Consider the following 22067-nt stretch of genomic DNA (forward strand, 5'->3'; position numbering starts at 1 on the left):
GTCCGACATCACATCATGTCCTGCCTGCCACCCACACTCAACCCGCTCCAGTTCGCATACAGAGCTAACAGACCAACTGAAGATGCCATTGCTACAACGCTCCACACCACTATCTCTCACCTGGAACAACAAGGCCGTTACGCCAGGCTGCTCTTTGTTGACTTTAGCTCTGCTTTAAATACGATACTCCCGGACAGACTAATAGTTAAACTGCTGGATATTGGACTTCCTTCTACCACCTGCCGCTGGATCAGAGACTTCCTGTCAGACCGTGTACAGAGAGTTAGAGTGGGGCCTCATCTTTCCTCACCCCTCAGCCTCAACACCGGCTCTCCACAAGGCTGTGTACTGAGTCCTCTACTATACAATCTGTACACACATGACTGTGTTAGTTCCCACCCAGACAACGCAGTCATTAAGTTTGCAGATGATACCACTGTGGTGGGGCTCATCTCTGGGGGAGATGAGACGGCGTACAGAGCTGAGGTTCAGAGGCTGACAGATTGGTGTGTAGACAACAACCTGGACCTCAATACCACCAAGACAGAAGAACTGGTAGTCGACTTCAGAAGCAGGAAGTTTGAGCTGCAGCCTGTCAACATCAGCGGGGAGTGTGTGGAAAGGGTGTCCAGTTTCAAGTTCCTGGGTGTGCACATAGACACAGACCTCCAATGGAGCTCAAACACCTCTGCGGTTTTGAAGAAGGCCCAACAGCGTGTCCACTTTCTGAGAATCCTCAGAAAAATGGACCTGAAGAAGGAGCTGCTGACTGTCTTCTACCGCTGCTCCGCTGAAAGTCTTTAACCAAAGAATCAAAAATGCAAAGGAAAGAGACAATGCAACTAGCATCTATTTAAAAAAAAACATTTTCTTCCTCATCACATCAAGATTTATTTCCTGAACTGAACTGTTACACGTGAAAATATGCATAAACATGCTTATTTATTCCCATTATTGTTGCAATTACTTACTGTCAGCAGATTAGACATGTCCAACTGGTTGGTTACAAGCCTGGCTGGTTATGCCAGCTAAAATCTGGCTTTAGTTTCCTAAAATTACTCTATCATAAGCACGGAGGAGAGGAATAAGGTCAAAGCCAAGATGTTCTCTAACGTTTTTTGTTGTTGTAAGTTTTCAAACTTTTCCAACATCTCCACTAAAATGGCAATAAAATCTGACACGATTGTACACTTGTTACTTCAACCAAGCTGCGGCACAGTGCGCCAGGTTTCAAAAATCGAAAGGTGCTGGACTGCCCAGTGGACAGGACGTGACATCAGAATCAGCGCGCATGACACAGGCAACACGGCGAGCATAATGGCATCGTTATGCTCTTGAATTGGAAGGGATAAATTCATTTGACTACACTCTGAAATCTATTGACATCAAGTGGCGATATTTTACAATTTGTAACTTTAACTGCAGTACTACATAGTGAGTAGTAGCAGCTGAAAAATATTGTCCCTCTGTTTCTCTGGGACTGTCAGGCTCCGGGGTTGTTTGCTTTACACCAGTATGTCAAAAATTTAAGTAGGTCTATTAAAATGTAGCTTTTTATATTTGTCCTTCGTTTCTTTGTATTGCAACTTTTTTTTTCTTTGTATTGCAACTGTGATATGTGATGTTCAGTTAAAAGGTCGCTGTCTCTTTAAATCGCTGGTCTTCGTGTCTGTAGTGATGACGTGTCTCCTCCTTTTCCTCCCGGTGGCTCAGTTACTCAGGCTCAAGCTGGTCTCATTTCCACTGTGAAGAACCGTACAAAGAGACCAGTTGGGACATCATGGGCAGTAAGTTTCACTTTGGCACATGATTTTTAAGACTGTGATCTTCAAAAAACGAGGAGCAAAACTGAAACAGTGTTTTATGTGTTTTTGACAACTTAGTTAGCTAACGGTAACTAGCAACTGGCATTGATCGCATGCAGCTAGCATTTAGTCGCTAGCTTCCTGGTTGATAAATGGTTTTTTCCCTGTTATGAAAATATTTCTAATGAGAAGTAGTTGTAGGGTTTAGCTTAATAACTAGGTGATATTTTGGCAAACTAGTTTTCTAGTCTGTAGATATCCTTTAAAAGCGATACGGTGAGTGGCTTTATTTCGAGACCTTTACGCTAACTTGTTAGCCACTCATTCAAAGACATTGACAGTCTAGTGATGACGACGCATAAGACGCTCTGTTTTTTGTGAGTCCGCTGTTCCTGTTTCCTGCCTTGCATTACTAGAAACATGTAGGTTGTAGAGGTACTGTAAAGATCTGACATAACAACAGGAAACTGATTTTTTTTTTTCAAAGCTTTGCTTTACTCCAGGTACATTGTTGGTACATTCACATTTGTCTGTAAAGTCCGCCCCCCATTCATTACCACGTCCCGCTGATGATAACCAGATATGATCACCTTTTTACTCATGTTTGTTTGTTTGTTTGTTTGTTTTCAGTCAAATTCTTGGAGGTGATAAAGCCTTTCTGTGCTGTGCTGCCAGAGATCCAAAAACCCGAAAGAAAGGTATGTGTGTTTTTAAATACCTCCCCCTTGTTTTCATAGTTCTAAATAAGCAATCAGTAAGCTTTATATTGTGTTTGCTTTAATTTCCCCCCCCCCCCCTTTAAACTTATTACATTTGCTCAACCATTAGATCCAGTTCAGAGAGAAGGTGTTATGGACAGCTATCACTCTTTTCATCTTTCTGGTGTGCTGCCAGGTGAGTCTCACTGTTGTTTAGTTTGTGTATTTACATCTTTATTATATTTTTAATAGGGGAAAAAACCTCAACAGCTTAAATAAGTTAAAAAAAACTTAGCATAAATTATTACAATGTTATTATTACATTAAGTTGTCTGTTACAGGAATGTTTCTTACATAATAGTCAAAGTATCAAGCTGAAGTCAGTGAATTCAGGGGACACACAATTATAACACTTCATGCAGCCAATTAAGACTCAACTGTAAATGCAATATGTTGCTTTTCAGATTCCCCTGTTTGGCATAATGTCCTCAGACTCTGCAGATCCTTTCTACTGGATGAGAGTCATTCTGGCCTCAAACAGAGGTATATACCTTTTAATATATTTGTGTATAAGTTAAATATATGTCTGCTGTTTTCTGGGGTCTAACTTGAACATTTTCTTCTAGGTACTTTGATGGAGCTGGGTATCTCGCCAATTGTCACCTCAGGCCTGATCATGCAGCTGCTTGCTGGAGCTAAGATCATCGAAGTTGGAGACACTCCAAAGGACAGAGCGCTTTTTAATGGAGCACAAAAATGTATGTAAACTCTGCTCAGGTGCTGGTTTGAAGTAGTTTGAAATTGCCTATCAAGACTTTAGGGTCTCTGACCTCTGATTTTTTTATTTATTTATTTTTCTTCAGTGTTTGGCATGATCATCACCATTGGCCAGGCTATTGTGTATGTGATGACTGGCATGTACGGAGATCCGTCAGAGATGGGTGCAGGGATCTGTCTGCTGATCATCATTCAGGTGAGAACAGGATGAATATCTGCAAACATACCTGAACTGTATAATGTCAGGACATGTATATAAATTAGCTATAAATTGTTTTATTAATTAATTATTAATTGTTTGGTTCCTCAGAGTTTCCAACAGTGTTGTTTTTGTTTTTATGAACGTTATTATTACAGACATGTCCCTTACACTGGCATTACTGTTTATTCAATGTCATTCTTATTAAACTTAATGTTGACATCACAATTAAAGAAGTGCACAAGGCGCATTTCAGAGAGAGGTTTCATTAGTTACTCTGTCAAATACAGGGTAACTAAGTACAAGGTCTGGTTCAGCATTCATATTAGAGTTGTGTGATTAGTAGTTGATTATACAGCAATACAAAATTCTAATCTCTTTACAAAAGGCTGAGGCAATGGAGATTTTTTTTCCAGCTTGTCTTTTCCCAAAGCCTTGCCTGCTACCTTTTCATAAACACTCAAAGAATACCAGTGAAAACACTTTGATTAAAATCAGCCTTTTTTAAATTGTTATTAGTTGGTAATAGTTTTAAACCTGTGAGTATAAATATACTCCCAAGGAGATGTTACTTTCATGCTCTAGAGAAACAGGAAAGCACCTTGAAATTAACCTAAAGCACACATACGCTGTCCTTTCTATTACTGAGATGATGCTACTGGTACTTTAAAGAAATCTTTGGGCTAGGAAACATAATTAAATTTCAGTTATTTTTGGCTTTATTTATCATTTAGGGTAACTGTTATACTCATTGATAATGTAACAACAGGTATAGATGCAGTAATTTTCAAAAAAATTAATCAACTGAAATCATTTCTTTTTCATTTATTCTGCTCAGCTCACAACCTGCTGGGGTTGTGAGCTGAGGGGGTTTTGCTGTCACCACAGCTTCTTATAATCTTGTGAATGTAAGAATGAAGTGGAGTAAAATTTTTGAATTTATCCCATCTGCTGTCAGTATTATTTGTTTTTAATTAATCTTTCATTCCACAAGCCTACGTAATTTCTTAAGAAAAATATAGTTTATTTTTATTAATTTTAAATGTAAAAACAGAAGACGCAATGTGTTTGTTGGAGTCGATACTCAAAACTTTCCAAACATGGCAAATCTCCATAGCAATCTCATATGACTCGAACTGTTACGTTTCTCTCTAGCTGTTTGTGGCTGGGCTGATTGTGCTGCTGCTGGATGAGTTGCTCCAAAAGGGCTATGGTCTTGGTTCAGGCATTTCCTTGTTCATTGCTACCAACATCTGTGAAACAATTGTGTGGAAGGCCTTCAGTCCCACTACTGTGAACACTGGAAGAGGTAAGGAACCAATAATTGGTTTTTACAAAGTGATTTTTTTTTTAAATTAAATAATAATTTAAAAAAAACATGTTGCATCTTTGCAATCCAAAACGAGGTTTCTAATTTGAGAGGGTTTTTTTTTCTGTGTTTCCAGGCACGGAGTTTGAGGGTGCGATCATCGCTCTTTTCCATTTGCTTGCCACAAGGACTGACAAAGTGCGTGCTCTGAGAGAGGCCTTCTACAGACAGAACCTGCCCAACCTCATGAACCTGATTGCTACAGTCTTTGTTTTTGCTGTAGTGATATACTTTCAGGTCGGTTGCTTTTCTTTTCTTTTGTCTGACTTCACACTAACCCACTTGAGATTTAAAACGTGTATTTAAAAAAATAAAAATAAATCAGTGTGATGAATTAATCTCTTCTCACAGGGATTCAGGGTGGATCTGCCAATCAAGTCAGCTCGTTACCGTGGACAGTACAACACCTACCCCATCAAGCTCTTTTATACTTCCAACATTCCCATCATCCTGCAGTCTGCATTGGTCTCCAACTTGTATGTGATCTCCCAGATGCTCTCCACGCGCTTCAGTGGCAATTTCCTGGTTAATCTGCTCGGAACGTGGTCTGTGAGTACATGTTTGCGTTTTATAGATTCTTCAGTTCAGTTTGTTAGTGTGTTGACATGCAAAATGCCTTATTTAAAGTGCAAAAAGACCCAACACCTAACAACCCAAAAATAAATGCCTCTGCTAATGGTTTAGCGATCCATCTTCTTTATAAAAACTACCTCCTCTCAAACAGTCAGTTTTGTTTTGTTTTTTAACCATATTTTTCTAACTACACAAGCTGCATTTATGTAAGCTTACCATGACATTCACACCTGTGTGCCAGGACAAGCCTATTCTTTGATATTTTTGGTTATTGATAAAAGGAAACAAAATAAAATTGTGGAAAGATTGTACCGGAGTCTGACAACTCATTATCATGTTAACATTAGTGACTGATGGAGTACGTTTTGTTCCCGTTTTCCCAGGACGCATCGTCTGGTGGCCCGGCCCGTGCTTACCCAGTCGGGGGACTCTGTTACTACTTCTCTCCACCTGAATCATTTGGCTCTGTTCTGGAGGACCCAGTCCACGCAGTAATCTACATCATCTTCATGCTTGGTTCATGTGCCTTTTTCTCCAAAACCTGGATTGAAGTATCAGGCTCCTCTGCAAAAGATGTAAGTTATTACTGTTTTCTAGTAGGTTGTGTTATGACATTGTTTCAAGAAAACTCGTTCTTAGAGCTCTATTCCATTTCCTGTCATGCAGGTTGCAAAACAGCTGAAGGAGCAGCAGATGGTGATGAGGGGACACAGAGAGACCTCAATGGTCCATGAGCTTAACAGGTAAAATACAAGATCTGTTACACCTGTTGACCTTCTAGATTTTCGCCAGCTTCCCAAAATATACAGAACAATTTTGTGTTTCAAGTGTTTGTTATGCAATGCTCTGGTTCAGGAGGTTATGTCATGAGTTCATCCAGACACAGCCTCCATATAACTGCTTTTCACATTTCCTACATATAAATGATGCCAACCCACACTTTTTGCTAAACTGCTCTTTTAAGCACTACTTAGTTAAGTGAGTGTACACTTCTCAAAAATGTAAGGGAACATGATCATCAGTGTATAACACAAAGTCAGGGATAGGAAGCATGAACGTCTGTCTTTCACATGCTCACATGAGGTGAACTTCCTTCCTTTCATCACTGAAGAAAATAGGGCGCCAGTGGCGAACCTGCCAGCTCTGGTTTTCTCTGGGGGAATGCCAGTCAAACTGCATGGTGCCAGTCTGTTGGCACAGGTTCCACTAAAGGATTGCGGCCTTTGTGTAACACTTGTCGAGTCTGTATCTGACACTTTTAGTTGGAATAATGCACATGGAGGGTTGGGGGGTAGGTCGTTTTGTAGGCTTGGCAGTGCGGGGCATGCAGTGCTATTGCTGGAGGCTGGAGATGCAGCGCAAGTGCCTCCGGGAGTGAGTGCTCGCCAATGAATAGAGTCGCCCAAACTTCTCCTCTTTTCACTCCACAGCTAGCAGGGCTTGAGAGACTGTGGTAGGTGCAGCGGCACTTTTCGAATGTGGCCGGTGGATCCAGCAGTAAAGAGCTGAACTACTGAATTGTCTCGGATGTTGCAGTCAGTGTGGAACAAAAAAGGACATTAGAGTAAAAGTGCCTGTAGTCACCAACACCTTTCACAATCATTCCCTTTTGGAGGAATTATTATTGTTGTGTCTCCAGTGCATTTGTTGTCACTTTCATTTACACCACAGTAGATGAAATGAGTTCACAATGGCTTCTGCTTTCTAAATTGACAGGGTGATATTTATTAATTTTAACTGACTTTGTATCTTTATGTTAAACTGTGATTGAGTATTCCCTTTCTTTCTTCTTCTTTTTTCTTAAGCCGTATATGTGAATGCTATCATCCTTACTACAGATTGCATTTTCAACAAAAAAACACAGGGTGTGTAATTTCCTTAATTTCTCTGTTTTCATTTTAGATACATTCCCACTGCTGCTGCCTTTGGTGGACTGTGTATCGGTGGTTTGTCAGTGATGGCAGACTTCCTTGGAGCCATTGGCTCTGGCACTGGTATCCTGCTGGCCGTCACCATTATCTACCAGTACTTTGAAATATTTGTGAAAGAACAGAGTGAAGTAGGGAGCTTTGAAGGCCTATTCTTCTAGCCATCGTGCTCTTGCTTTTGACCCAACTTTTTTTAGCACCACAAAACCCGCGTTTATTTTACAGCCGTGAGAAGCCCCTGCATCATCGGCACTGCAATTTTTTTAGGACGTTTGAGGAACCTTCAGGAGTCTCCGCTGAAATCGGGTACTGTGAGGTGCTGGGACAATATGCTGACTCTTCACTCCATTTGTTTTCCCCACAGACCTTCCAAAATGATGCAAAGAAAGACATTTGGCTGTGCTTTAGCCATGTTTCTACCTGATAAAACGTGATTAAAGCTTCCTATATTCACCTATAGGCTTCCTGCAGGAGTCCCTCCCCCCTTCTGGACTGACAAATGCTTTGGTATGCAGGCATACTTGATTTGGATGGTGACGGTCATCTGTCTTCAGTGTGCTTAGTGTTATCTCCTACTTTTACTTTCAGCTTTATTTAATTTTTTTTTTTAGTTAATCTGCCAGTCAGTTAATGGTGTAAACCAGGAGGTGAACTGTCAGAGTCGAGGAGTGTGTATGTTTCTGATCGGGACACTGCACTGAAGTGTTTATTGGGTCAGGGTCCTCTGAGAAGAAGAGATGGAGCTCACATTGGGTTCCAACCTCTGGGAAACATTCAAAACTCATTTTTAATTTAAGGCATTCCCGGGGAGCTTCAGTATTAAATGACAGCTTTCATTGACTCTTGTTACCCACATCATGCAGTCTTATGTCTTGTTTTGTTTTTAGTTGTCTGCTTTGTGTACTTTCAATAATAACTTTTCCAAACAGACTGTACATAGGCCATATATTAAATAACTTGAATTTGTCTTAAGTGTAAGATAAAGTCTTTGAATATGTAAAAATAATTGCATTTCAGAACAAACTTGTACAAAAAACATTCTCAATAAAACATTTTGTGGAAAAAGACTGACTTTTAACTATTTGCTTGGAATGTCCTTTTTATACATACAGGTGAATCTGGGGAGGTTTTTGTGATGTTTACATGTTAACAAATGATGGCTTTACTGTCTGGTGGTTTACAGATCAGCCCGCAAGACCCTGTCAGTTTGAGTTTCTGGTCTTTGCACATAAACCGCCGAAGTATTACACAAAGAGGAAAACAGACAATATAAAAACATGATGAAATAATGTGGTTTTGTCAGAGAATAATACTAAGTAGGACTGTTTGGGCAGTCTCATTGTGAGGGGGTGTGGTTTGTGGCTTACCTGCAGGGGAAGGCTGACCAGAACGGGTTCCATTTCCATTGTATAATCATGCCTTTCCTATTTGAGTAGGAGGACAGCAGAGCTGGGTATGATACATTGGAGAAAGGACTCACTGAAAACAGTATAAATAAACATTCAAGTGCCTGCAAAGCTTTACATCGGACTTGTCTACGCCTTACAAATATCAAACACAATTGTTCAAAAAAAAGTGTTTTTAAATTTTTTTTTAAAGTGTGCTTCCATAAGAATTGATTATAATTGTCTTTAAATTAAGAAACTTGAACTAATCCTGCTTTAGCATAACAGCGGTTTAAGAAAAATGGTGTTATCTCTGGTTTGGTTCGCTAAGCTACTGAAGGCAATATTCAAATGACTGCGCACCAACCTTGTTGCACCAACATCCATGCCATTTTCAAAGTCATTTTCATCACAGTTCTTCTCCATTTCGATACTTGGTTTGAACGTCTGCATGTCATCTTGACCTTCCACCTTCTCTCCAGTTGTTCTAATGTTTCCTGGTTTTCCTTTTGCTTTTCTCGCAGGGCTTTGTTTTTCTCCTGCAGTTCTTCGTTTGCCTCATGCATGTCCTTGTTTCTTTGTTGTTATTTGTGATGGATGGCTTTTAACTCTTCATGTCTCTTCTGTAGTTCTTGAAATAAAGGCTGTATGTCTTTGAGATTTTTCTCCTGTCGTTGCTTTTACTCTTGCATTTTGGTGTTTGCGTAATGGACTTTGCTGTAGAGTGCTTGTAATTGGGTGTTTTTGGTCACCACTTCTTGGATTTGGCTCTATTTCTCTGCATATCTTCTCAAGCTGCTCTTTCTCTTCCTTGAGTTCAGTGTTTTTGTCCTTTATTAATACTCACAACTCTGTATTTTAAGTTTCAAAGTCTTAAAGAATATACTGCATCTCTCTCTGGGTTTCTGGAGTTTTTCCTTCTCTTTTAGCAGGTCTGAATTTTCTTTGAGTTCTTTATCGAATATTTCTTGTAATGCTTCCATTTTCTCTCTGTGTCTTTGAGTTTGCACTGCATCTGTTGGTGAACTGCTTCCTATTGTTCCTTCTCTTAAAGCATTTGCATATTTCTTTGGAGTGCTTTATCGAACACGCAAACCTTCATTATTTTTCTCTGATACTTGAAGTTTGCACATAGTCTCTTGGTGTATAGCTCCTGTTTCTCCTTTCTCTTTAAGCATTTCAGTATTTAGTATTAATTCTCACTGCTTAGTAAAACATTATGTGTAAACCTTCGGTGACTTGAAGCTTGCTCTGGAGCTTTTGCTGAATTGCTTCCATGTCTTGAAGTTTGCCCTGTATTTGTTTGCACATTGCTTCATTTGCTCCTTGTCTTTCAACATTTCTGTGTTTCGTCTCAGTGCTTCATTAAACATTACGTGTAAGCCTTCATTATTTTTTTTCCGTGATGTGAAGCTTGTACAGCATCTGATGATGTAATGCTTCCATGGTTTGGAGCCTGCACTGCATCTGCTGGTGTATAACCTCCTGCTGTTCTTTCTCTTTAACCACTTCTGTATTTCTTTTCAACGCTTCACCAAACATTACGCACAAACTTCCATTATTTTTCTCAGTAACCTGAAGCTTGCACTGCATCTGCTGGTGTATTGCTTCCAAATCTTGAAGCTTAGACTTCATTTGTTGGTGTATTGAGTCCTGCTGTTCCTTTTCTTTCAGCATTTTTATTTTTCTATGGAGTGCTTCATCAAACTTTGTTTGCAACCCTTCATTTATTTTCTCAACATGCATTGTTTTCACATCGTGGAGCTTACGTTGCATCTCCTGGTGTATTGCTTCCTGTTGTTCCTTCTCTTTCAGCATTTGTGCATTCAGCATTTTTATGACATTTGTGACTAAAAATTTTTATTTGTCTGGGGTTTTTTTGTTGTTTTTTTTCTTTTATTCAATTTGCATCAACATTACACATAAATTTAAATGAAATATAATCTAATAAAAATTAGTTAACTTAAAAAAAATTAAAATAAAATAAATAAAAGCCTATACCACAGCTTTGATTGTGGGAGAAGTATAACGTATTTGCTAAGCATTAAAGATCTGAAAAAGTTATTTTGACAAAGGAAGTAATTTGTTGGACACAGGGCATCAGTTATTCAATAGATATTTCAGATATTTCCTCTTTTTCCCCATTAAAGAGGAATTGAGCAATGGTGAATGCTAATGCAGTTATTTGTTCATTAATTTTTTTTGTAATAATCTTTAATTAGTAGTATTATTTTTAATTTTGTACAATGTATTATTCAGGAACAGCAGGTGTTTGGTTTGGGCAAAGCAAATGGATTTTTTATTAATTAGATACCAGAATAACTGGCATTATGACTGGCCATCCCTGTATTGTTCATTTCATGCGTGAAACAGTTTGCTGAATTATATTTTTCCCTCAGTGTGCATTAACACCTGTGATTATAACTCACAATATATTTACCCCAAAAATAAACATTTTGGAAAGCTCTTTTTGTAATCTCTATTTTATCATTTTATATTGATTACATACTCATATGTTTAACATATGAGTATGTAATTAACATTAAAAAAGTAGAAGATGTAATATTGTCTCTTCATTCCCTTATTTTCAGTGACGTTAATTGATTTGTAATACAACCGAACTTTAGGGATAAAAGCTTTAATGGACGGGTGTACCAAACTACCTGTAATTACTTGAATAATATTCAATAATTAAGCGCATAACATTTTATGTAATTTCGCAGAAATAAAGTGTGGTCCAAACACAAGATGAAGAGGATATTTCTGTTACAAACTCCAGGAGGCAGCAACGCGCACCGTGGCGTGAACGATCCCAGCAACACTTTCGGAGAAGAAGAGTAACCACGTTCTGGCAAGGATAGTTGTGAAACAGCTTCCGAAGGATGGATTAAAACCTGCGATGCTGTGATATTTGCGTTTGTTGCATTGTGTGTCAGTAAAAGGCGCAACCATCAGTGACCTGCCATCTGTTTCAAGGAGTCAAGAGGAGGAAGTTAATGTGCTTCGGCGTGAAGAGATGAGTTCGGTCAGACAGGAAGGTAAGCATGCTGTGATAGCCGGCTAACTTTTCTGCAAAGCTACTCTCTAAAGCTTAGTTGAGTCTGAATGAAAAATGAATCTTGGTGTAATAATAAGGTGGATTAAGAAGCTCCCTCATAGGATCTTAGCTAGGACAGTTATCCTGAGAGGGCAACAGTGCCTGCCACCTGTGGCCGTCAGAGTTTAACCTTGACCAGAACGTGCTACAGTCCACCAGGCCTGCAACATACCGTAATTATTAAAGTGACTAATATTAGCACGTTAGAAAGTCACTTCTAGTCTAGTTATAGTTTAAGGTGTGTGTGAAAGTATTTGGACTGTCATGGTAGCAGATTAAGTAATTCGTCACACCAAGTGTGGTTTTAAGATGCTTTTACACTACACAGCCCTTATTGGCTATGATGTAGATTAAGTTTAGTTATTTAGTGGGGGAAAAGTGCCTATAATAAATAATGAACTACAGCTGAATTCGTAATGTATAAGCTATGATTACGTGGCTTATTAATCCTTAGTTAACACCTGCAAAGCCTGGTGTTTCAGTTTCAGAGAACAGGGAGAGTGCACACTCGTTCTTGGAGATAAGAGTTTATAATCACACAATAATAATAATAATAATTATCATCACACAAATATGTTTCATTTAAAGGTGGGAAGAGAACATTCTTTATTATATAACTGTGTATAATCACAACTGTTAAACGCTCGTAACTACCTTTTCTATTTATCAGTATTAAATTTATGTGAACTTAACTAAATGAAACTAGCTTATTGCGAGCTTGTTTGTGCATGCAACGGAGTGGCAGGAAACTTTGCACACTCACTGAAATGGCAGCTCAGGTGCCTTTATGATATAATGACCCCTCTTCATATCTCTGTTTTAATCAAAGTCAGTTTAATCTCTTTTATGTTTATTCACTTGCAAGGGAGGAAAAGCAGTACAGAGTAATAGTGTATGCGAGTGCTTGCCAGGGCAGTCCCGCTGAGCCTGTTTTATACATTTCCCCATTCATATCAACCAGTAAACATGTACTGTGGGAACAGATGTGTGTCAGAGAAAACAGTTTCGTTGTATAGCGTGCTAGAACACAATGCTGATGGAACTTGAATAACAGATAGCAGAGAAGACACATCACAGATTGGGAGAAGGACAGACAGACAGAGAGAGATTTTCTCAGCTTACCCCGGAAGAGTGTTTATCTTCGTCTTCATGTTTTTGCTGTGTCTATGGGGTTTTCCTCTGTATACTTCGGAAGACTCAATGCCAGATAAAGCTCTTAAGTCCTTGGAAAAAAAATCCTGGGACTTAGTTTGAAGTGCTTTGAGTGATAACTTCAAATAATCTTTTATTGGCTGTTAAATGATTCAAAGAAAATTGTATAAAACACCAACAAACAAAACACGAAAAAGAAAGAAAGCAGCAAATCTTCATTTCAGAGAGTCTGTTAAGAATTGCTGAGCATTGTTTTAAGTGTGTTAACAAAATAAGAACTCCACCAGTCATCTCCTGTGGAAGCTCGTTTCCTCCACTGGAAAAAGATACAAGAAACTGCCAGTCATAAGTGAGCCGTCATTTCGTGTTATCTCGTAAAAATTCCATTTAATAAGTGGAAATTTTGAGATGTTCAATTCAAAATTTTAACTTATATATGGCAAAAAAAAACAACAACGACAGGAAAAAGTTTTGATACCTTCCTGATGATTTATTTAAAATACTCTATTTCACACAACAGGTAAAGACACGATCATCTTTGCCACCAAAGAGGATCATGCAGCACCCAGTACTGCGGAGCTCGTGGAGGAAGACCCCAATGACCCATTTGAGGAGAGAGGTGAGAAACGGTAAAGAAAGCTTTGGTGAAGTTGCACAATTACAAGTTATTTATTCTGTATTCTCCTCTCTCGTCCCAGGCTTAATTCTTCCCAATGGGGAGATTAATTGGAACTGCCCCTGCCTGGGTGGGATGGCCAGTGGTCCCTGTGGGACTGAATTTAAGGACGCCTTCTCTTGTTTCCACTATAGTAAGGAGGAGGTGAAGGGCTCTGACTGCCTGGAGCAGTTCAGGTCTATGCAGGAGTGCATGCAGCGTTACCCAGAGCTCTACCCACAAGAAGATGACAAATCACCCAGCGACACCCCAAAAGACTCTGAATCCACAGATGCGCTGGATGAAAGCTCAACATCTGCCTCAGATCAGGACTCTGATACCAAACAGGCCAACACAGAGAGCTAATAATGAGTCTCCGCAGCAACAGCGACGCTCAGTATCCATACATGACATAATTAATCATCCCTTTATTGAGCAAAAATAATGCAGAGATATTTTTTCATTATTTGTCATTAGTTTATTTTTACTATCGACAGTTTTTTTTTAATAGCTCATTTGTAAATGATCAGAAATGGCTGTTTTGCTTTGGGCTGTGTGGAAGCTGGATAGACAAAGTGAGGAAACACGCAGCACAGATTACAGATTATTATGAGTTAATTTAAAGTAATTTGATTGGCTGGATGGAAGCAAACGCTGCCACCTTAATATCAAAAAGTATTTAAGATTTTCCCTCCACTGGTTTCTGATTTGTCCTTAAAGGAAAATGGGTACAGAGCAGATACTGTTTGCATGCTGTAGCAGATAAAACATTTATTTCAGTTTCATTTACAAACTTTGTCAGCAAAGCGATTTAATGGACAAAAGAAAAAAAGGTTTGTGAAGTTGTTTAATCCTGCCACTGTGCTCATCCAAAATGGTTGTAAATAATCTTCAGCTGAGTGCTAATTAAGGACCAAGCTTCCTACACCCACACAGTGCACTGTGTGTATACGTTTGGCTCTTTTTCTTCGTGTCTCAGGATGAACATTTGTCTGCTGTGTGATTAACCATCACAGGTTCAGAGAGTGTAAACAGTATATTGTCTTCATTTTCTGTGTTTTACATTGTTACACAAATGTTACTTATATCAAATTTGTCTCAACAGTTTATGTTAGTAACATTATTGAAAAAGTTGCCAGCTTTACGAGGTATGAAGCACAAACTGAAGGAAATGACTGCAACTTGTTTTTGTTTATGAGCTGTTTATTTGTGTCTTTGCACTCTCTGTCCAGTAAGACTGCATTTTTTTTATAACCAGACCTGAAAAATTTACCTCATCTAAGCTGAAATGAACCGTGTGTGTGCCGCACAGGAGTGACTGACTTGACTTGAACTGGATATTGTTAAAAGTTTTATAATAAAATCAATTACAAATCTCTGGTTTGTGAGATATTGTTGACTGTACACATCATATTGCAGGTTTACATCATTAACGATGGGAAAATGAACAATGTTACTCATCACGTGTTTGCTTACCGACACTGAATTTTCACTCAAAAAACATGGTGTACAACATAAGATATTATATTGTGTATTGATAATATATCAGTACATCAGGTTAAAGAACCATAAACAGTAAGTCAGTGTACCCACCATCTTTGAAAACTGACATCGTGCCTGTAGTTTCCTGTTCTCAGTGAAACTGCGGTATTTAGTTGCACTCGTGGTTTTGTTAATGGGGAGCAACATTTATATGATGATTCTGCACAGTCACTGTGCTGTCTAAAAGGTTTCGGTAAGTTGTGACGCACACTTTTGTGTAACTCGGTTACATGTGCAAGCGTCAGGGGCCAGAGGTCTCAGTAAGTGTTTGTCTACTCAAGCATGTGCTGCTTCAAACTCCGCGAGGGATCAATAATTACCAAACAACCTCTTCTAGTCGTGGTGTACCATTGGTGCATTGTGAAGGGCAAAGATGACCAAAGAGCCAATGGGACAGTCAGCCAAAGAGCGATTGCCCTCAAATGTTTCTCCCTCCCTTGAATTCTTTCTCTCCACAGGGGATCATTAGAGCTACTGTCAGGTTCCAGTCTTACCTTTGTCTACAGGTTTCTGATCAGGTGTGTCGTAGCAAATATCTAATACAGCATGTCTACTTTGAAGGAGATATGCAGCGGTTTGCCCCTCAACCCGCTGCCCCCTAACCGGGGAAGAGATCCAAATGTGCCACATGCACCTATTCGGACTCCCAACCTCACCGCAGAAGAGGAGCGGGTGAGTAAATGGATTGCAAAACTATATTCTCGCACAGTTTGTAGGAGTTTTACCACCAAGAAATAAGTCCGTGAGTAGCACAGGTATATCCTGCCATAGTTTTTTTCATAGTTTTAGTTAATGTTAAGCACTAATGATGATAATTCAGATTTAAAAGACGTGACCAACATTAAAAGCGGTGACACTACAATTTGTGCACAGGAAACTTTTGGACATTATCCAAACAGAGCTGCACTATCATGTCACATAATTGGGCTTCTCTAAATATGTCTGATGGGAAAGTGCATTTGTGTCCTCTGTCCTATTGCGTCACCTCTCCTGGATCATGCCCTTTCCTAAAAATTGATTATTCTCAAAAGTCCTCCACTAAGTGAGTGAATAATTTAAAGAAAAACACAGAGATGCTTAATAAGTTACACGAGAAGACCGGGGAGCAGAAAGAGATCTAATCATGTCTTCTGAACATTTACGTTTCTTGACTAACGTCCTCTAAATGCCTCTTTCCTCTAGCTGGCGCTGAGAAATGCCCTGCGTTATTTCCCCCCCTCCCACCATGCAACGCTCGCACCTGAATTTGCTCAAGAGCTGCGGCAGTATGGGCACATATACATGTACCGCTTCTGTCCCACATTACGGATGAGGTAAGGCTCACCAAGGACAGCCAATATTCCTATTCTATTTAGATATTTAACACTGAAGAATCTTTCTGTGAGTGTTACAACTAATAGAAGGCAAACAGTTGCACTTTGTAATACTTTTAAAATGTATTAATCTACTAAAATATGGGCTGAGCTATACAAGGCACTTACCAGTGTGGGCGTGCATTCACATTTTTTACATAATTTTTATATAAAGATTTAAAACAGGTGCTCAGAATTACGGTCATCGGAATCTTTAGGCAGAACAGGTAGAACAGAGAAAACAAAGAAGAAGAAGGAAAGATTTAAAAAATCTAAAAAAGACTATAACAGTATGAAACTGAGAGACCACTATAATATAAATATATCTTATATTTAAACTGCATTTCAACTTCAAAGTGGTATTTTGTTGATTTTTTCCCCCCCCATTTTACAAGTAACATGAATTTCCTTCTGCTTCCTAAGAGCTTACCCCATAGATCAGTACCCATGTCACACACGTCAAGCAGCCGCTATGATGCTAATGATTATGAACAACCTGGATCCAGCAGTTGCTCAGGTAAGCACAGGTTAACAAGGCTAAGCCTACTGAATAAAATGTTAGGTTTTCTGTATAATTTATGTGTTTGATGTGAATAACAAAGAATTCGTTCTTCATCCTTCAGTTTCCTCAAGAGCTTGTCACCTATGGAGGGAACGGACAGGTGTTCAGTAACTGGGCCCAGGTATGGCCTGAGTTAACATGATCGTTTGCACGTCTCTGATCACAGTGTATCCCTTTTAAGTTTTGCATTTGTGTGGGTGCAGTTCCGCCTCGTGATGCATTACCTGAGCGAGATGACAGAGGAACAAACTCTGGTTATGTACAGCGGTCACCCCATGGGCCTTTTCCCCAGTCTGCCTTCCTCACCTCGCGCCATCATCACCAACGGCATGGTAACGGCGAATCAGGCATTTAGCTCAGTAATGTCATATGAAGAGATTAGTGACGCATTCACATGTTTTTCTTTTGCTTGCATCAGGTTATTCCAAATTACTCCTCCAGAGATCAGTATGAGAAGATGTTTGCATTGGGTGTATCAATGTAAGTCCTCAAGGTCCATTATAGATACTTGGTTTTTTTGTCTGGAGATGCCAAGTGTGGTCTCTTTGGTCTTTGCTGTGCATTTTCAGGTACGGTCAAATGACGGCAGGCAGCTACTGTTACATTGGGCCTCAAGGGATTGTTCATGGAACTATGGTTTGTAATAATTACAAACAGATGCACACAACACAGTCTGAAAGTCCCTCACACAAAAATGTATTAATGCACGCTGTAGTGCCTGTTTTAGATTTGTATTAGTGGTCCTTTTTTGCAGCTGACGGTACTGAATGCCGGCCGGAGGTACCTGGGCTCTGATGATCTGAGGGGGCGTGTGTTTGTGACCTCTGGCTTGGGGGGAATGAGTGGCGCTCAGGCTAAAGCTGCCGTCATTGCCGGCTGCGTCAGTGTGATCGCAGAGGTCAGCTGGTTTCAAGTCATTTCCCATGAACTCTGATGACTAAGCAATAACAGAGGAAGTACTGTGTAAAGTCAATGTGACTGTGTATATTTGATTTGCGTTTAGGTAGATGAGGCTCCTCTGAGAAAGAGACATGAGCAGGGTTGGCTAATGGAGGTCACTAGCAGCTTGGATCAGTGCATTAAACGCATAAGGTAACTGAGAACATTGGATTAAAAGTCTTTATCAAAGGTTCAGTCAGACTGCTCTCGTTTGAAATGATTTACTACATCAGAGATTGAAAAGGTGGCCCTTAAATCAACTCAAGTTGGGAAGGTGTGTTTGGTTTTTGATGTAAGGAGGCTGGTTATGGATGAAGCAGTGCATATCCAGCTGACTGCCTGTACTAGCTTGCAGGATTCACTCGAGCATGTTCTCTTTGTTGAGACTTTGTTCAACGAAGGGACATTTAACCAAATATCAGTGCGGGTGTTTGCGCCTGTATGTATACTTTTAACCTTGTGTGGATTAGAGGTGGTAAAATGTTTCGTACATTACAACAAACCCCATAAACATACAAGTAGCATGGTGATCCAATGTTAGAAGGATTCCACAGGTAAATCTCTCAGCTGTGAAAGTCACTAATTACTACTTTGTTTCTTACAGAGAGGATAAGAGCACCAAGACTCCCCTCAGTCTGGGATACCATGGCAATGTTGTAGACTTGTGGTGAGTCAGACAGGATACGTTTACACTATAAAACTCAGGTCTACAGCTGCAGCTGCAGTGAAGGAGACAGTTTTTGTTGTTGTTGTTCCCTTGAGGTCTTAGTCATAGTCTGCTCTTTCTAAACAGGGAGAGAATCCTGCTGGAGTTTGAGAGGACAGGCGAGCTCCTGGTAGATCTGGGTTCAGACCAGACCTCGCTTCACAACCCATATAATGGTGGTTACTATCCAGTCCAGCTCAGTTTCCATCAGGCCAACCAGCTCATGTCTACTGATCCTGACCGTTTCCGCAACGTGGTCCAAGAAAGGTTAAATTAATCACAGAGCTTAACAAAGCTTATTGTTGTGCTGTTGTTTTTATATGTCTCTCTATTAAGCTGAAGAAATGTGTTTTAAATGCTATCACAGCCTCCGAAGACAAATAAAGGCTATCAACAAGCTAGCTGATGCAGGCATGCACTTCTGGGACTACGGTAATGCTTTCCTCCTGGAGGCCCAAAGAGCTGGTAGGTAATTTAACAAACACAGAGAACTCCATTATCATGCAGTTAATTATAGACTAATAACGAGGAATACTGTCTTTTGATTTACAGGTGCAGAGGTTCAAAAAGTTGGTGGAGGAGCAACAGAGTTCCGTTACCCTTCTTATGTGCAGCACATCATGGGGTGAGAAACCTCCTGAATGAACTAAACTTCACTAAGTTTAAATATGTTGTGAAGCCTGCCATACTGTGACTAAACCCTTTAATGAGATGTGTGAATAAGCTTGTGTGCAATATTTGTGATCTCATTTCACATGCCTTTACCCAGGGATATTTTCTCATTGGGCTTTGGGCCATTTCGCTGGGTGTGCACATCTGGCGACCCCAGAGATCTCGCTGTAACTGACAACATTGCCGCTACTGTCCTGGAGGAAATGAGCGCCAATGTACCTGATCGTGTGAAACAACAGTACAATGACAACATTCGCTGGATTAGAGAGGCTGGAAAACATAAAATGGTAAGCTCCCTACTAAAACAATCCACCCACTGGATATTTCAGTGTAAATTACACAGGTAATAAATAAATAATAATACAACAGGAATGCCCATATGCTTCATGTATTGTTTTTTTTTTTGTGTGTTTAGGTTGTAGGATCACAAGCCAGAATCCTGTACTCTGACCAGAAAGGAAGAGTCTCCATTGCTTTGGCGATCAACCAGGCTGTTGCTGATGGAAACGTTTCAGTAAGAGGATAAACTGTCTGCTGAGGTGATCATGAGGCTTGATGTTCAGTTTTGAGTGTAGTCTCAGTAGTGTCTTTGTTGTTACTCTTGTTCAGGCGCCAGTGGTTATTAGCAGAGACCATCATGACGTTAGTGGCACAGACAGCCCCTTCAGAGAGACTTCTAATGTGTATGATGGTTCTGTCTTCTGCGCAGGTACGTGGTACACTCACTACAGCTGAATTCAACTGAAATTTGAAGCTTAATACATTGAACTCATTTTACATCACAGGCCACATACAGCCTACTTTGAGCTTAAGTCATCTTAAGTGGGCCAGATCAAATAATTAAGTCTCAGTGTGTGTTACTTCCTTCTTTATTTTGTTGGAGTCCCCTGTCTCCTGTGTGTATGTTCAGTTTTGCTTCCCCTGTCTCATTAGTCAGATTTAGTTCACCTGTGTTCCCTGGTGTGTTCCATCCTCCTGATTACCTCATGTGTGTATTTAAGCCCCTAGTTTTCTTTAGTTTGTTGTTGTGATCTCCCCTCGTGTTGTGTATTCTCCTATCAGTCCAGCAGTGTTAGTTATTTTAGGTAGTTTGTTCCAGCTCTGCCCTGCCTGTTTTATTGGCCTGCCACTTGCCGGCTGATAAAGCTGAGTTTTTTAGTTCAAGTCTGTCTGTCGAGTCCTGCATTTGAGTCCGCACTCAACCTGCCACACACAAGTGTCCCATGACACAAGTCAGTTCCTTAAAGGCATTCTGAATGCAAGAATGGGAGACTTAAAATATTTTAAAGCTCACTTCCAGGCAGCACATTGTGGTGACAGATGCAGCTTTATAACAGAGCGTATGACCCATTACTGGTTTAGAGAGTTTCAGTGCCCCTGCAGGAAACCAGTATCAAAGAAAAATGCTCTGTGCTTTGCTTCATGGGCGGTACTGAAACCGAATTGTGTCTTTAAAAAAAACAAAACTAAATCTCCTTGACTACTGCTGATATGAAAACTGTTGTGGCTGAAAGTTGTGGCTTGGCCCACAAACGTATAACTTTGGTGACATAAAGCCTTTTTTCATATTCTCATTGTTCTTGTATTTCCACATTCATATAATCCATAAATACTTGAGCAGTAATAAAAAAAGTCCACTCACAGCTCACAGCGTGTACCTGTTGCAGACATGGCAGTTCAGAACTTTGTTGGTGATGCATTCAGAGGTGCCACATGGGTAGCCCTGCACAATGGAGGTGGTGTTGGCTGGTAAGTCTGACTACAACAGTTCGCCAAAGCCATATTTATGTATTAATACAAATTTAAATCAGGGTGATTATAACTGCCTCCCATTTACAGGGGTGAAGTCATTAATGGAGGATTTGGTTTGGTGCTGGACGGCTCAGAGGAGGCAGCAAAGCGTGCCCGTCTGATGCTCAACTGGGATGTCTCCAATGGGGTGAGATAGCTGAATGCGAAGCAGCTTACAGCCTCACTTCACAGTCTGCAGATGATAATTGTTCTGCTGCTATCTGTGTGTTTCTGTGTGTTGCAGGTGGCTCGTCGCTGTTGGTCTGGAAATTCAAACGCTTACGAGACCATCCAGCGCACCATGGAGGAGAACAGGCAGTTGCATGTCACCATGCCCTTTCCTGTGCAGGACGAGCATGTGCTGGATCGTGCCCTGCAGGGCTAAGCAGCAAGGCAAAACCAGCAAGCTGTGTAAAAAACCAGCCACAAAACTTATCCATCGGTTCAAATTTTACATAACAGACTTATCATACCACATTCATACCACAAAGACATCTGAATACGCAGAAAGCCTGCAAATATTTGTCAGTACTGCACTAGGTAATAAATCTATATACAGTGGCAATTTCTAAAACAAAACTCTATCAGGTTGCTACGGTGTTTCATATATTTTAAATGCATGTATTCTTTATTTTCGAACTTGTATACATTATAAAACCTGTGTTATTTGTGTGTACTGAACCTGCTATTACTATCAAGTAATTAAAATGCCAAGTCCTATATTTCATGTGCCATACAGGATGTAAAGTAAGAAAAGCTGCAGTTCTCCGCAGTAAGAGTTAAACGACTGATGTTCGAGCCAAGGCCAAGTTGGTCACAGTTGATAGCACATAAAAAAAGACAATATGGATTCTGCCCTGAACAT

At 40.0% G+C, this 22067-nt stretch overlaps 3 protein-coding genes across 3 annotated transcripts; all 3 read left to right on the forward strand.

Annotated features, from left to right (window-relative positions):
* Window positions 1-1644: 1644 nt before the first annotated feature.
* Window positions 1645-8416, forward strand: sec61a1 (SEC61 translocon subunit alpha 1). The gene is made up of 12 exons (XM_040028725.1): window positions 1645-1787; window positions 2436-2503; window positions 2634-2699; window positions 2968-3046; window positions 3130-3261; window positions 3367-3476; window positions 4635-4788; window positions 4925-5085; window positions 5200-5397; window positions 5805-5996; window positions 6088-6164; window positions 7324-8416. Exons 1-12 carry the CDS (start codon window positions 1781-1783, stop codon window positions 7508-7510), a joined length of 1431 nt encoding a protein of 476 aa, XP_039884659.1. The 5' UTR covers window positions 1645-1780; the 3' UTR covers window positions 7511-8416.
* A 3122-nt stretch (window positions 8417-11538) lies between these two features.
* Window positions 11539-15016, forward strand: chchd4b (coiled-coil-helix-coiled-coil-helix domain containing 4b). Its single transcript, XM_040028735.1, has 3 exons — window positions 11539-11772; window positions 13504-13602; window positions 13682-15016. The coding sequence occupies exons 1-3, from the start codon at window positions 11751-11753 to the stop codon at window positions 14002-14004; spliced, it is 444 nt and encodes a 147-aa protein (XP_039884669.1). The 5' UTR covers window positions 11539-11750; the 3' UTR covers window positions 14005-15016.
* A 559-nt stretch (window positions 15017-15575) lies between these two features.
* Window positions 15576-22024, forward strand: uroc1 (urocanate hydratase 1). Its single transcript, XM_040028727.1, has 19 exons — window positions 15576-15852; window positions 16363-16493; window positions 16956-17049; window positions 17156-17215; window positions 17298-17426; window positions 17513-17574; window positions 17664-17730; window positions 17849-17992; window positions 18098-18186; window positions 18638-18700; window positions 18827-19006; window positions 19107-19204; window positions 19292-19364; window positions 19509-19698; window positions 19827-19925; window positions 20021-20120; window positions 21079-21160; window positions 21251-21350; window positions 21447-22024. The coding sequence occupies exons 1-19, from the start codon at window positions 15727-15729 to the stop codon at window positions 21585-21587; spliced, it is 2028 nt and encodes a 675-aa protein (XP_039884661.1). The 5' UTR covers window positions 15576-15726; the 3' UTR covers window positions 21588-22024.
* Window positions 22025-22067: the final 43 nt, after the last annotated feature.

Source organism: Simochromis diagramma, unplaced genomic scaffold, assembly GCF_900408965.1.
Source record: "Simochromis diagramma unplaced genomic scaffold, fSimDia1.1 OVJJ01000483.1, whole genome shotgun sequence".
Classification (NCBI taxonomy): domain Eukaryota; kingdom Metazoa; phylum Chordata; class Actinopteri; order Cichliformes; family Cichlidae; genus Simochromis; species Simochromis diagramma.

Coding starts and splice junctions, on each gene's coding strand:
- chchd4b (XM_040028735.1), top strand. CDS start 11,751: ATGAGTTCGGTCAGACAGGAAG. Junction 11,773..13,503: donor GAGTTCGGTCAGACAGGAAG/GTAAGCATGCTG, acceptor TTCACACAACAG/GTAAAGACACGATCATCTTT. Junction 13,603..13,681: donor TGACCCATTTGAGGAGAGAG/GTGAGAAACGGT, acceptor CTCTCGTCCCAG/GCTTAATTCTTCCCAATGGG.
- uroc1 (XM_040028727.1), top strand. CDS start 15,727: ATGTCTACTTTGAAGGAGATATGCAGCGGTTTGCCCCTCAACCCGCTG. Junction 17,993..18,097: donor GCGTCAGTGTGATCGCAGAG/GTCAGCTGGTTT, acceptor ATTTGCGTTTAG/GTAGATGAGGCTCCTCTGAG. Junction 19,926..20,020: donor TTGCTGATGGAAACGTTTCA/GTAAGAGGATAA, acceptor ACTCTTGTTCAG/GCGCCAGTGGTTATTAGCAG.
- sec61a1 (XM_040028725.1), top strand. Junction 5,398..5,804: donor ATCTGCTCGGAACGTGGTCT/GTGAGTACATGT, acceptor CCGTTTTCCCAG/GACGCATCGTCTGGTGGCCC. Junction 6,165..7,323: donor ATGGTCCATGAGCTTAACAG/GTAAAATACAAG, acceptor TTTTCATTTTAG/ATACATTCCCACTGCTGCTG.